Source organism: Nestor notabilis, unplaced genomic scaffold (assembly GCF_000696875.1).
Source record: "Nestor notabilis isolate BGI_N333 unplaced genomic scaffold, ASM69687v1 scaffold23891, whole genome shotgun sequence".
Classification (NCBI taxonomy): domain Eukaryota; kingdom Metazoa; phylum Chordata; class Aves; order Psittaciformes; family Psittacidae; genus Nestor; species Nestor notabilis.
The window spans coordinates 1-15,761 of record NW_009913694.1 but is presented as its reverse complement, the minus strand read 5'-3'; the positions used below and the strand labels follow the sequence as shown (position 1 = coordinate 15,761).

The window sequence follows — 15,761 nt, the reverse complement described above, 5'->3', positions numbered from 1 at the left end:
GGTTAAAACTCTGCTGTCGAGTGGTGCTGGAGCTCTAGTTCCAGCTTGATGTAAAAAATTGAGAACAAACGCATGTGCAAATGTGATAGGGCTGAAAATGCATCTGAAAACAAGTCCCACTCACAGGAGAGGTGATGGGAGATGACAGAGCAACGGGCTGAGGACTGAGCTTAGATCCACATGCCATGCAGATGAGTGGCTGGGTGGAGGCTGATTCTGAAATGCTTTGCAACTACTTTTAAGACTTTGTAGGCTGGAAATTCTGGGTTTGCAAACCTGTCCGCTGAGTAAGGTTTACTTAAGCACAGTGAATTTCCCCTCTGTTCCACTGAGATCTGAAATGTGCTGGTATTTTGTAAGAAGCAAACACTATCTCTGTCTACTGATGCTGGCTGGGTCATCTAAGAGATGTGAACAAATCTGTTTCATGTAAAATAACTAGTTTAAGTTAGAATGATATTTCTGTCTATTTCTTTGTTACATCTGGCAAAAGAGGAGTGCTAACAGCAACAGGGAGTTGCCTGCATGTAGTTCGGACCATGGTGTTTTGGCCTGTATGGAGTAACTCAAGTTACACCCAGAAGTGACAGGGAAAACTACAGCTACTGGTTTGTAGCAGGCACTAGTGAGCACAGAAAATAGTCCCTTCTGTTGTTTCTTTACCCTAAAAGTTGAGCTCCATTTCATCCTTAATGAATTGCTATCATGCCTGCTTTTTTCTGATCCCTCAGCAGCCTAAACCAATTACACTCACATAGAACAGTGCATCTCTAACTCACTCAGGAAAGCCATAAAGATCCAATTACAAATAAAGGTGGAGACAGTAAAAGAGCTACCTTCTGGCACGCCTTGAAAGGCAACGCAGACTGCTAAACTTTCCAACAAAAAATAAAGGAGAACATTTTAATCTGCATGTTTTAAAAATGCAAACGTCTACACATCAGCTGGCTGGCTCAGTCTGCAGCCTGAGCCTGCCTCAGACAACCAGAACCCAACAGGATGAAAAATGAGGCAATCAAAGCACTTGTTGAAAAGCGAGTTGAGAAAATAATGTCTGAGCTTTGCCAAGGGCAAGATTCAGAGAAAGCTGCTGGCTCTGTTTTGTACCACGATTTGAGGATTTGACTGGTCTGTGTTACCAGATTAAGGTGTTTCCTCTCACCTCGCCCCCTTGCGCATGCGAAACCAGTTCTCACTTTGGCTACCTCTGCTAGAGTATGCTTGTTCTCACTGTATGTTCAGTTTTGTCCAAGCTAGCCTACAAACTTGTTTCAAATTCATTTTAGAAAGGAAAGAATTCTTCTTGTGCAATAGGGAATATGCAGTCATATTGCATGCCAAATTTGAGGGGAAGCAGATGGAGGAAAATTAATCCTCATGATCAGATCCACAGTGTTCTTTTTAACACTTAACCTTTATGATATAAATAGGACAACATGTTTTAAGCTTTATTTGTCCTTTAACTGTTGAGTCTGATCCAGATGAGATTGACTCTGCATCATTCACAAGCTCAAGGAACTGTATTTTCAATAAAATGCCACTAACTGCTTTTTCCCCCAGAGCTGCCTCTCTGTTTCTACAGAGGAAATGGGTCCATCTTTCCCATCAGCTCTCTCTTGGCAGGGCGAGACAGGGCATGGCCCAAAGTCAGTTACAGTCATGTCTTTGGGTATTGAAAAGCAAAATCTATGCACACAAGGATATGCTTAGAGTGGAATTAAGAATGCTTATTTGTAATAAACAGATCTCCCTATAGCACTGAACATGCTATATTGACTTCTACATGAACCTTTAATTCTCTCCCCATTTTTCTCTTGAACATAAAAATACTCACTAAACAAGCAGCTAAACCTGAACTTTACAGGCTGCCTGGATCAGTGAATTATTTGTTCTGCATTCTCAATTGCTCTTTTCGGTGCTATTTCTGAATTGCCTCCTTCATAAATAATCAAGTCTCTAGCTACTTTTAGAAAGGTATCTTAAATAGCTCAAGAATTACTGTCATGGACCCTTCTTTTACCTTATCTTCCCAACTGCCTTGGCACCGACCAAGACAGCAGCAGTTGATATCTCTGCAGCTGGACATATGCTGGCCAGAACTTCAGATGTTACAGCCCTGAGAAGAGTAACAGTTTACAGTTCAAATCAGCTAATTCGGAAAAATTCAAAGACAGTTTGTATTCAGGTCATACCAGAGGATCTCTGGAGCACAGTAAATAACCTAAAATGTTATCATCAGTGAGAATACCACAAATAGTTTTAATACAGAACTACACTGCAGTCTAACCCAGAATTTCCATTATTAGCTATGTCTGCTAAATTAAAATACTCAAATCCTCAAAGCACCTGTGAAATCACACACACACCACTTAAATGTATGTTTATTGCATGTAATGACTTGTGGAAAAGACCAGTTTTTCCTTTAAATTATCCATAACCTAGAGAGGTCAAGACATGAGCTGATGTGGAAACTTAGAATGTGAGTCTAAGTATAGCAGAAGGAAAACTCTATCCCTAATATTTCCCCCCCCTCTGACTGTTTAAATCCACATTGTTTGTGAAAATGTAAAAGCAATTCCTGCAAAAGCTGATTTCTACTCCATGAAGTTTTTCTTTCCTGGTACTTGTAATTAACAATTCCACCCCGAGATCTTTGATCTCACTACTTTGGTTTGTTTTCTTGCAAGCGCAGAATCAAGTTTTAAAAATAAATGCCCACAGTCAGATGTTTAAGTCTTACAAAATAATGTCTGCATCCAGAACTAGCATTTCTGTAACAAAAATAAAGGGGAAGCAGACTTGGAGAAAACCTAATAAAAACAGGAAAGCGGCTTTACAGGTACAACATGTTACAGCTATAACACTGTTTCACTTTCTGCCAGTAACTTTAACTTCCTTCGTTGTTTACAAAGTGGAACTTGTACTCAGGTTCTTCATTTTAAGAAGAAAAGCCAGGGTTACAGCATCTTCAGCCTTACCATTACTATAACCACATTAAATGTGGTTATAAAAGCCATGTTTAATAAGACAGTTCAAGCCATAACAGAAATGATTTGTAAGCCTTCCGACTCTAAAGACATGCTGTTAAGTTTTTTACACTTCTCCAACTTTTAATAATTAAAGCGAAAAACTCCTAGTTTAAGGACTAATATTGCCAAATACAAGGCAGATGATGCTTTACATTGTCAAAAGATATTAGAGCTTAACTCCTGGTATTACATCAAGCAACAGGATTCTGGAAGTTATAAGGGTGAGATGAATACTGTTATCAAAAGAACTCAGATCGCTGCAACTGAAATTTGTATGTTAACGCCAGCAGAAATAGAATTAGAATTTAACAGCTCTACAGTCAGCTTGTCCTATCATTAAAAAAGCTGGACAGCATTTAAGATATTCCTATTAATTTAAAAAAAAACTGTACAAAGTTTATCAGTTTTTACATTTCCAAAATAATTACTACAAAGTGATTAAGATAAAATGTATTTCTCCTTTTAAAGCCATGTGACAAGCAACTCCCCTTATAAAGAAGACGACTCAGTAGTTGAATCCTCTACGTGTTGTAGTATTTTTGCAACAATTTTTATTCTATATCAAGTGACAATTATTTCTTTTGAGCAGTTTTGCCAAATGTATCATTACTTTATGCATATACTGGTTGGCCAAATAAACCTAGAATTCCAGACAGGATCAGATCTTTTCCAATGAAGAAATAAAAGACATACTTCTACGCTGTCATATCTTATATACACACATACATATGTGTATATATACATTTGTGACTGTATATGTATACATACACACATATATAACATGACTTTAAATATGTCTCCTGAACTAATTGCTATGTCAATTGAACTAATTGCTATAGTATATCTATTAATGTCTATTGAAAGAAGTTTTCACCAACTTTTTTGGTGCAAAAAAAAGTCTCTGCCATAACAAATTTCTATAGAGTTGTAAACAACTATGAAAAAGAGTTCGTGTGTAAAGGAATCGTTTTTGTTGTGACTACTGTCCAAGAAAAGAGGCCATGGGATCATCAGGTCTCTGACGTTTCATTCTGTAAGCTTCCATTTCCTCTTCTGTTGGCTCCCTGCTGTCATATATGCTGTTATATGGTCTCTTCCTCTCATCTATCTGCATGATTTCTTTCACGTGAAGAAGACGAGCCTCTTCTGCGTTTAGTGCCTGAAATTAAAAGGAAAAAACCAAACCAAAACATCACAATGAAAGTTAAGCCAAAAAAAAAAACCCCATGAAAATTTGTATTAGATTTCAGTATCGTGAAGAAGCAGCAGGCAGAATGGTGGGATAAGCAATACACATCTGTCCAGTACACCTACAGCACACTTCACTTAATGCTCATTTTTTAAAGTTTAACATAAAATGATGGTAAAATGATATTTAACAAACAAGACACTTTTATCTCTTTTTTCCAACTGCCAAAATCAAGTAAGAAACTCAGCTCTATCTAAAATGTAATCATGACCAGCAAAAGCAGATAAGCAAGCATGTGATCTTAGGGGTTTGGGTATGTGTATCTTTTTTGGGGGGGTATTTTTAAATGCTTTTTGAAATACATGTTATTCTACTCCTCAAAGTATTACTGTTGTTCCTTCTAGCTATTGAAAAGAAACTGCATTTGTACAACGCTTTTATTAACCATAGTTTCACACAGTTACATCATTTCACACTCTGAATATCCAGAGGCTGTGCTTGTGGAAGAGCTGTTCAGTAGCATTAGCCTGTAGCTTGGTGGATGGATTTATTGCATCAGCTGTGAGACTGGGCACATGTCTGGGATAAGAAGTGCTAAGCTAAGCTTTGACAGTGCCTTTGATCTCTCCATGTTCCTTCTAGACACAAATTATTGTGTTCTGAAATGTCTTTTATAGATCTACAGCTGTGGTGCCTGGACAGGAAGTGTTCTAAATCATCTACACTAAGTCTTCCAAAACCAAACATCTATTGCGTGCTTGCCCAAGAAATAGGGAATATACTTTAGAACATCTAACAGCATTTTAAATTTGCTTTAGCTCAAAATTAGCATTAAAGAACATCCCACAGAACACCACAGGAACTGCATTACAGGCTTTGTAAAACTGACATTTTCCAAGTTCTTTCTGCCAGAAACCCACTGAAGAATATAGTGCACCTTTTTAAGCTTTTCTTGCTTCTTTTTCTCTTCACCCTCACTATCTGAATTTGAGCTCTTCTTGTGCTTCTTCTTTTTCTTCTCTTTCTGCTTCTCTTGGTGGATCTGTAAAGTGGAAAACCACTTACTGTTAGGATTCAACTTGAAAACAGTAATGTTGAAGCCATTAAATCCCAAGGGTCCACTGAAAACTAAGCTCTAAAATAGCAGTAATAGAGATGTTAATGATTTAATAATGCAGTCTAATGATTTTCAGACTCATTATGGCTTGTGCAATTTTGTAGTTATACATAGCTTTCAATCTCTTATGATGCTGAGAAAAAATATCTGCCTTCCTGAGAAAGGGAAACAACCTACCTCCATCAGTGTTTTGGGTTTTGTCATGTGTTCTTCCTCCCTGGGTTGTTCTTCTAGTAAGCTTGCTTCAGCATTCTATACAACAGACAAGAGAAAGGATACCCATTTACTAAACACTTGAAAGGGAAAGAACAAATAAAACCCCCTAAACCAAACAAAAAACCCCACAAACTCAAAATACCCCAACCACCCAAAGAAGCAAAACAGTTTAAAAATTAGATAGGAAAATTAATGGTCTTTAGCTCTTACCAAGTCACTAAGACAATACTTACAGCAATTTCTTTCCCAGCTTCTCCTGTACAGTATGAGTACTTGACAAATGAGTGGCAGCACTTGTAACCCCACTTGCCTTCTTTCCAGTATGAACCCCAAATGCACTGCAAGAGAAGGCACATACATCCGTAGTGATACTCCCACAAGAAGCAAGCTGCGAGGTTATATCCTGGTAAGTAAATTATTTGAACAATCCAGAAGGGAAAGTTATGAGAAAGTTTGTGATTTTGCATTAGCCTTACGGGTACAGTTTCAGAAAAGAGAAAAGCAACAGGATATGGTCAACTCATATTCAAAGTCAAAGGGAAATATAGTAACTTTCCCTTTAGCTTAATATTGCCACTGTAACAACTCAAATTCACATTGCAACCATGACGATTTGAAATTCCTCCTTGGCAGAAAAGGGGAGTGTCAAATTTGAGACACAGGAAATTTACTTGCTGTATTAATTATATTGTACTATATCCTACCATACCTCATACCCTTCCAATGGGAGGGAATCTAATGTTTTTTACAATCTTAACATAAGGCTTACCGTATGGTTGTTGATCTTTACATCCTCTTCATATTTAGAGCAAGCAACAGCTTTCTCTTGTCCTTTGATGACTGTTCCATGCCTAGAGTACTCCACGTAATCTTCTGTTTGAGCTAACAGCAGTTCAGCTGGTGGGGCATCTAGATGTTCTTGTCCTCCATACTGAAATGCAAAGAGAAATGACATACAACAGTTGGGAAAAAAACCCCACCTTTTATGTAATTAAACATTACATTTCAAAACTGTGTCTCTTTCAGAAGGTAGTGAAGGTGACACAAATAAAGTGGATTGAGACAATTTAATCTTTAGGGAATAGTTAAGAGTGAAATACATCTCCTCCTATGGCCATTGTGATAGGTTTTTTGTGTTTTGGTTTGGTTTTGTTTGTTTTGCCTGGAGGATTACAACAGTGATACTCCTCACACAAAGCAGGAAAACTTTTCAGACCAAACCAGAAGGCTCTGGTATAACCAAAGCAGTACTTTCTGTCGCACTCCTGACAAGGTTAGAATCTAAATGGATTATTTAGTTGCCAGCTGTCCAAGAAGCCAACTGCAAAATAAAACCCAAACATTTGTCTAGAAGACTGCACTGAAAATTCTAGACTGAAAATTCTGCTTTTTCCATTTAAGAGAAAAAGAATGGTTAAAAATAATCCTAGGAGACAGTAACTTGGGTATTTTACAAAAGATACCACTTTTAATCTGAAAAAAATTTTCAACCACTTGTATTATTTTAAAAAAATACAAAAATCCAAATTCCCACTCCTCCTACATACTGCTGTCAGATTTTTGACTGGAGAAATTCTAACAGTTAATGGAAGAGCTCCCAGTAATCCAAAGAAATATGAGCAGATCTTCAAAGGTTCCTATATTAAATAATAAAATTAATTTAATTGATAAGATAGTGTGTTTAGATACAAAAATCTCTTTTATGGATCTAAGCTGCAGAGAACAGCTGATGCAGTTTCACACAGCATTACCAATTTTATTTGTTCCCCAAGACCCAGGCTTCAAACTCAACAAAGTTCTTATTAAATAGAATCAAATGTCTGTTACCTTTTCTAGGATGCTTTCTTTCTGCTGTGCCTTGAAATCTTCCTTTTTCACTTTGAAGGATTTATAAAGTAGCTCTAATTTTGTAGGGTCTGCTTGAAGATGAACTTCAGAGCCTTTGTCATAAGCCTCCCAAGCAAACACTGTGTACACAAGAGGTTTCACTTAATATTTATTCTAAAACTGACATGTGCATTCAAATTGTCATTTTTAATTCTATAGTAATTTGAAAGAAAGCCTCAATCTAAAAAGATTTATTTCTCTTTTGCAAGAAAGAAGTATTAACTTAAGTCTTCTAAATCAATTTCCTTAGGAAAACCTCAAAATCCACTTACACTGAGTCTGTGCCATTGAAATGGTATCTCCAGTGTAGCGAACAAAGTTATCACCTGCGTAACCAACTCTGCAGAAAAGAACAATAGGATTCTTAGCATTCAAGTAACATGATTTCCTTTTAAATACAATCACAGAACACCAACAGGAAAGTAAAAATTCTCCTTTGTGACCTGAGAGTTAAGAACAGAGGGAGAGGAAGGAGCATCAACTCAACGTGTGAAAAGCAAGTCTAGGCTCCCCATAGTCATGCAAGTGTTAGATAGCAACTCAGAATACTTGATGCCTACGTTTACATGGAATCATCTTATGACAGAGACCTGGAGCTGTGTCTGGGATACCAAGCACTGTAAGTCAAACTTGGATCTAACTGCACAACAAATATGCATAAATGGTATATGATATTCTAGCACAGTGATTCTCACTTTTGGATTTGTGAATCTCTCCTCCCACCCAGACCTAGTGTATGGCTCTCCCATTCTCAGTTACCTTTGCACCCCTTGAAGAGATTCAATGACTGTATAAAACAGGTTTAAAATCAAATAATGTTAACAATCCAATTTCTATTCTTTTCACCTTCCCAAAGCCACTCTGAAAAATTCAGTCTGTGGCGGAAACACAGATTTAACAAAGGTCAAATTATGATTCTGGAGAGAAGTGAAAGCATCAGCATCTAAAAAAATTGCTGGCTGGCATGATTCTAGCTGGGGGCAAGGAGAGGTGGAAAGAGAATCATTTGCTAGCATTTAGTCACTGCCATTCTGTTTCAGGCAGAGAGCTAACCCAATTACTGTACTCTGAATAAATGTTTCTACTCCAGGCCTGTCTGCTCTGCAAGGCCACAGCACTACACAGGTCAAGGCAGGGTCACAGCTCAAGTGCTTGACTCCGGTTTTAAGTGAGACAGTCTTATGTGCAGCCAAAAGCCAGCCTATGGTATTCTTTAATTATCTATCTAAACAATGCCAAAGCTTTCAAACCCTTTTTATGCAGACTCCATTAATATACGAGGAGCTCTTGCTCCTAATTCAAGCATTTACTTGGGTACCACAGATATTCCATGCTAGTCTCCAGTGCTGAATGCTTTCCAACAAACAAGGAATGGAGTTTAAGATTTGGTTACTGAAATACTTTACATAAACATCATTATTGTTTACAGGTATCACCTCTAGATACAGCAGTATTCTAATCCTTGTACAGATCATTAAACTAAATGGTGGTCCACATATGCCTGAACATTAAGGGCCAGTATTACTAAACAGCCCACTTTTACATACTAAAACAAAAAGGGCTGCTAAATATTTTTTTCTATATTTACTACTACTTCTATGCGTAACTGACTAGAGATTCATTAGGAAAAGGACATACAGATAAAAGAAAATACAAAACTATTAATCCTATTTTTAACAGTTTTGTTGGATACAGAAGCATGATCCTGTTTTAACTTACTCATCTGGATTCTTCCCTGTATTGGCATATGGGTTTTCCCTCATTGCTCTTGTTTTGGGATCATAGTAAGCAGAGTTTGGATCTAGATTCCTCAAGTACTAGGAAAGAAAACAACATACAAGGTATTTAATATTTATGATTTTAAAAGAACTGAAGATACTCCTGTATTCCCCAGCTTAGACATTTTAAAAAGTTGCAGCTGTGTAGAAGGATAACCTTGACAAAGTCATAACGTGAGCAAGAATAGAATTGAAAATAGACCTGAATCTCCATGCCCCATATGTAAACTCATTAACATTTGAGCATACAATTTTTTAGAAATTAACTCTCATGAATACCAAAGAACATCTGTAAAGAACTCTTCACTTACTTTAGCAATATCTTCCCGAATACGTAGATTTCTAACTGTGATACGTCTTTTTGAGTCAAAGTTCTGCCCAGGCATATCAATGTCATCTGCGTATTTATCTTCATCTTCATCTTCACTGTTATGATCTCTTTCCTGAGGAGAGATGGGAAACTTCTAAATAAAACGGCACATTCACACTAGTGACAAGTATGAGAATCTGATTTTAGTGGTTTCATTAAAAATTCTGCAATCCTTATAGTTAAAAACTAGCATCATTTAACTGGGCTTAAGTGTGCTATCATGCTAACCTAGCATTCAACAGTGCTCAGAAATACTCTTGTTAAAGGATTTCCACTTCCTTACATGGAAACACTTACAAAACCAGAACTGTGATTATATTAAGGAAACAGTTATCTTCGACAAACTATGCCACTTAAGAACTAGTTATTTGCATGCATCTCCAAGGTTTGACAACACACAGGAATTAAAACCAAAACCCCTTCTATGAAACCCAACGACCTCTGCTGGAAAGAACAGGCAGCCAGTGGCATGAACCCAACATTCAAACCCTTATGCCACCCTTGTTTCACTGTTCCACTAACTACAGGTCCTTTTTTCTGCCCATGGTGTGATGCAGTGGGTAGTCATCTTACTGTCTGTGAATTTGGTTCCTCTTCTCCCCACTGGTGTCTTGGGGAGTTCTGCAGCAAACAAACAGCACATCAGCAAAGAAGACAAGATAGTGGAGAGAGGAAAGATGGCAGGGATATAAAGAGCAATCAAAGCAGAGCTTGATGCTGGATGCAAAATACAATTTACACGTGGCACAAAACACACAAAGACTGCAACATAATGTTCTAGGAAAGAGCTTATAAGTGTCTCTATTACAGACACATGTTGGAGACCTTTTCACTGTTTTCCAAACTAATTTTCCAAGGCTTTGCAAGAACAGCAAATTCTAGAACTGTCACTATTTGTTAAAGCTTGCTATGCATTTGAACACTAATGGTTTACACTAGAATATTTCATATCATGCAAATATAACCAGGATTCTGAAAGCTTAAAACCAAAAGTAATTAAGAAATATATTTGCAAGTGTTTAGTGAGGATTGACAGGAATTCAGAAGCCATGATTTAATCTGGAGAAACAGAGCCAGACTTTATTTTTCAATGTGCTTAGCCTCTAACTTGAGAATACTTGTAGCATTAAATGTGGAAATAAGTGGGAGTCCTGGAAGACTGACCAGCAAACTGGCTATGCAAAACAGTCTTGGTCCTCTCCATCAGAGAGAGTTCTTGCGTTTCAAACACACTTCCCTTCTCACAGCTTCATTTTGTAAGGAAAATGGAAGCCAACAATGTTTGCCTTGTGGTAAAACAGGCACCAAAAAGAGAAAGAATATTTTTCTATGGGGAAGGTCAGAACGCTGTTACTTTGTGCTGGGTCGGAGATTAAGTTCACTCTGCCATCTAGTGACAACATGTGAGGTGACAACATCTGGAAAATGCAGGCCCAATTGTATGTAGTCTTTCTGTTGCTTGTTTTCTTTCTTACAATATTAATTAAAAAACCCTACTTCTGACCAGTAGCAGTCTCTAATTTCTCCCCATTTTATAAACTTAGAATATTATCAGAAATTATGTTTAAAATTAGAATTTTATATCAAAGACTATCAAAAGCATTGCCTTATCTAAGTGGAGCTTGTAGAAGTTAACAGAAGCTACAGGAAATGACACTGAAAATAGTCATAGCAAAGACTGAAGAAGAAACTGGTTTAAGATAAAGGAAACACCTTCCTATTCTAATGTATACCAGCATTACTAAAACAATCCACAGTCACGTAATGGTCATTACCTCAACGTTAGTCAGGTGTAACCTTTCAATATATGAATAAAATTACATGTAAAACAAGTTTTTTTAACCCGAAATTCAATGTCATGAATTTCAGCAAGAATAACAATCATACAGAATTTTTACCCATAGGGGGAAAACAAACAACTTTCATGTGAAAGAAGATGCTTCAAATTCTTGAATGTGACACAGAAGATATGCTGGTGCTAGGGAAGTCTTTAAATTACCGAAGGGCATAAAAAACCCCAATAGCAAACCCTGTATTGAGAGGAAAAGCATCAGAAAGCAGAAGTAACCTGCTGTATTTTTATTCAGGCTAAACAAAAATACATAAGGCATTAGTTTACTTACCACTTGCTCCAGCTTCCCTGATGCTAACTCTTCCTGAAGCTTCTGGGCTTTCAGTGTACGTTTGGCCTGTGTATCATGAAACACATTTGTTTTAATATTTCTTTTTAACAGCAAGTGTGTAATAATACTTATTTATCATAACCAAGTGTTCTGACTGCTGTCATTAAAGTGTATTAATTATTACCAAAAAATGGGGCTTTTAATGGTCTTGGTGCTTGTAAAAAACTCAGCCTATAGCTGTCTCCTGTGCTTTACCACACTGTTTTTTGAGGGTCAAGGAAAGGAAATTATATACACTAACCATTTTCTACTTTATATTATACTGTTAAATAAAAGTTTACCAGAGTTTATGCAGTTGTACCATTAATACATTCATGCTACTTAAAGAAATAGAGAGCTTATTTTAGTTCAATAGTGTTTAAAAACAAACATGTTTTACTATTGTGTCCTCATGGACTAGTTAGAAACTTCATTGTTTAAGGTATTTCGTGACTGATGCTGCATTTATGGTTCATGCAAGAAGCACCGAAGTCCAGCATTTATGGTTCATGCAAGAAGCACCAAAGTCCAGCACGTGAAGGTACACAATGGAGGTACCTCTGGAGACTGTCAAGGACAATAAGCCTGCCCAGAGCAGGCGTACCTGCAACAGGTTGCCTAGGCAGGTTTTGATTACCTCCAAGAATGGAGGCTGCCCAGCCTCCCTGGGCAAGCTGTTCCACTGTTTGATCACCTTTACAGTAGAGTATTTTTTCCTTAAACAGAATTTCTTCTATTTCAATTTGTCCCCACTGCTTCTTGTCCTGTCACTAGATACTACTGAGAAGAGTCTGGTTCCACCTTTAAACACTCCCATCAGACATTTAAGCACACTGATTACATCACTTTTAGCACTAGCTTTCCTTTGTACTATAGGAAAATATTGAGGATCAGGCATCGAAGTGAGTTACTTAGGCACCTAAGTATCTTTTGGAACAGGTAGCTAACATCCAGCTAAGGTAGTGAACTCTTTTTTTTCCTCTTCTTAGAAGTTACTTAGTGTTCACGTGCATTTGGTGCATACAGATAGAAAGTTATCTGCAACAAGATGCCAGCCTGCACGGAGCTGTGTACAAACAGTCCACAGCTCCGTCATGGTAACAAAAAGGATTCATGAATAAAATAACATGAACAAGGTTACAAAATAGGTAGAGATTTATTGGCTCTAATACTGCCAGATAATGAATTCCTTTCTTGTCTGTGATTCAATCTGCATCTTGGGTAATAAATTCTAAGGTTTGCCTATTAAAAGGTAAGCAACCTGGAGAGACACTTCATCTATTGTACAGATCCATACTCGGTTGCCAGTTCTGATCTCAACTTTCAGTATAAGTGAAGCTTGCTATCAACCACGGTATCCATCTCACTTTTTCATTATCAATACAGCACAAGGTCTAATATTAACACTGCACATAACAAACATGCCTTCTCCCAGCCAAGCCAAACAGTGAACTTTTTCTCAGTAAAACATAGCACCTACATACCAAATCAACCTTGGCATATTCCTCTACAATCTTCATATGCTCTTCTGGGTTATAGCCATTCCAACGGTCTCGCTTTCCATCGTAATCAAACATCAGTTGAGGCTGCACATGTTCATCTGGTGCGATATTCATGCCTGTGTATCTTGCTCCAATTTTCCTGGGTCTCTGAAAGTTAAAAAGCAATGGCTGGATCAGTCCATTACATTAAGATATGTTACTCAGATACCCATTTAAAATTAGTATCAACTGAGCTTCTCTAGAGCCAGTTAAATTCAGCACTATAAGCCTGTAAATAAATGCAAGTAATTAATTTCTATATTTTAAAGTAGCACAACTGACTCCAAACCCCATCAATTTTGAACTCTATTTTCCAGTTAAGAGAGAAATTAAAACACAGTTTCTGGGGATGGCTTCCAGCTGACATGAAACAGAAAGACAGCACTTGAGTTAAAGCAAATGATTATGAAGAGCTAAACGTTTTCACCTGTTATTGCAGTACTGATCACAAACAGAATTGATGAACAACACCCTGAACAATATCATTTTTTCCTTTTATTTTTCCTATGTAACAAATTTCTTTAGAAATTTTCAAGCCACCTTTCAATACCTGCAATGTGTTTCAAAACAGCTTTTTCAAAACTAGTAATTTCTATTTTATCTAAAGCTGGCTATTTTTCACTAAGATTAGAATTCACACTGTTTTCAAAACCATTAAAACATCAATGAAATGATTCTATTTCTATGATTCTATGATTCTAAGAGTTGAGTTTACCTCCATGCAGTCTTTCTTACTGTGTGTCAATGCACCACAGTTCTCACAAGCTCCTTTACGGTATCTAGTTGCCACAGCATGCTGAAGAGCAAAAAAAAGACAGTGTTGTACAAACTTGTGGCAAGATTCATACACATGTTCCCAACACCCAATTCATTTTTTCAATACAACTAACGTGTGCATGATCTACCCAAGCCCAGAACATGTATTTTGATTATTATCAAACACTGCTTTGTGTTTGATCAAATCAGACTTGCCTGCTGAATGAATTAGAATTCCCAACTCCTGCCTCCCTCAAAAACATGTAACCAGAAGTTATATCCTCATGGACTCAACCCAAATCTTTATTTTATGACAAAAATATTTTGCATACCTCTTTAACTCCTCGTTTGTACCAGTCTCCAGAGGAACTATACTGTTTCTGCTTCTCGGGCTGTGGTCTCTGATGCTTTAGTGTAGGTCTTTTAGAAGGATCTATGTACCATGGTACTGAGGATATGTACTGGGGAATATGAGGATTGATATCCCTGCAAAAGATGTGTAATAAATACATGGCACAGGGAGAAAACCCCACAAGAACAGCCTAACAAATAACTCTCACATTAAAGTTCAGTGCTTTAGAAGTGATAATAAAATAATTAAGCTGTTAACAACACATTGCAAATTTAACTAGATAAACACAGACTCATGTTGCTGTCCTTTAATTCCTGACTCCAAATCAAATACCTCATTCTGTGCAATGTTACTGAGCACAAAACCAGTAACATTCCTCTTAGAAGCAACAAGCCTCCTTAAGGCAAAAGGCAGGGAACAGATAAAGTACACCATGAAGTTCCCCAGTACCAGGTTCTGGGCACTTTTAAATCACCGCCGATAAGGATTGACAGAGATGGAACTTCTAGCCACACTGAAACTATACTTTTTGTGGGGAAACTATGTTTCTAGGGATGACAGGAATGTTAAAAGCAAATTAACAGAGTTCAACTATTGATTTCTACAATGACTCATGCAGAAATCATGTATCACCCTCATGATTATTCTGTAATCACAACAGGGGAAAAAAGACATTTTCAACCAGTAGCTTTACAATAACCATAGCTTTGATTAAACTTACTTTCCTTCTTCATCCACCTCAGCAGGTGCATTTCCTAGTTTCCTCTGTTCTTCCAATTCCTTTTTTTTCCTCCAGTCTTCTCTGGTCATCTTCTTTGGTTCCTCCAGGCTCACATCATTGGATCCTCCTGACGGAGCAGCGTTCATTACCGTCCCTGATGACATTTTGGTTTTTTTCTTTTTTTTCCTGTTATGAGAAAAACCCCAAGGCCTTATAGATCAGTATTCTTTGACAGTACAGTTCTTCAACATGGTTTTGCATCGAGTGAAACCAGTAACGCTGTAAAATACATTTAAAAATAAGCAGTGGTGCTTGGGAAAAACCTCCTTACTATTAATGAATGCAACGTCTCCTTTGTTATGTTGATTAATGTGTTATTTAGGGTCACCTGGTGGAGCTGCCTTACCTCCTATGTTGTTGATCTGTAGGAACATTACCAAGTCTTGTGTATGTTCCTGCCCATAGCAGGGGGCTGGCACTATACAATCTTTAAGGTCCCTTCCAACCCAAACCGCTCTACGGAACCATAGGTTCTCGTTCCTGTTCTCTATCCGCAGTACGCCCGGCGGGGACGCACAGCAGCAGCTCTCCACACAGCAGCAGGACTCGCACCACCGGGCCCTCCAGCCCGCGCGCCGCGGGA

The 15,761-nt window shown here is 37.6% G+C and overlaps 1 protein-coding gene across 1 annotated transcript; it reads right to left on the bottom strand.

The window, feature by feature from the left end:
• Window positions 1-4,008: 4,008 nt before the first annotated feature.
• On the bottom strand, window positions 4,009-15,287 carry SLU7 (SLU7 splicing factor homolog (S. cerevisiae)). The gene is made up of 15 exons (XM_010023318.1): window positions 15,119-15,287; window positions 14,378-14,531; window positions 14,005-14,085; window positions 13,233-13,397; window positions 11,710-11,775; window positions 10,160-10,207; window positions 9,528-9,659; window positions 9,158-9,255; window positions 7,711-7,778; window positions 7,379-7,518; window positions 6,321-6,482; window positions 5,785-5,889; window positions 5,513-5,587; window positions 5,156-5,260; window positions 4,009-4,188 (listed from the first exon to the last, which is right to left on the bottom strand). The coding sequence occupies exons 1-15, from the start codon at window positions 15,280-15,282 to the stop codon at window positions 4,009-4,011; spliced, it is 1,743 nt and encodes a 580-aa protein (XP_010021620.1). The 5' UTR covers window positions 15,283-15,287.
• Between the last annotated feature and the right edge of the window lie 474 nt (window positions 15,288-15,761).

Excerpts from the sequence above, each read along its gene's own strand:
- SLU7 (XM_010023318.1), bottom strand. The coding sequence starts at position 15,282 with ATGTCATCAGGGACGGTAATGAACGCTGCTCCGTCAGGAGGATCCAAT. Across the intron at positions 13,398-14,004 it reads GTAAGAAAGACTGCATGGAG|AGACCCAGGAAAATTGGAGC; the intron begins GTAAACTCAACT and ends TTTAACTTTCAG. Across the intron at positions 6,483-7,378 it reads AAGAAAGCATCCTAGAAAAG|TATGGAGGACAAGAACATCT; the intron begins GTAACAGACATT and ends TTTGCATTTCAG.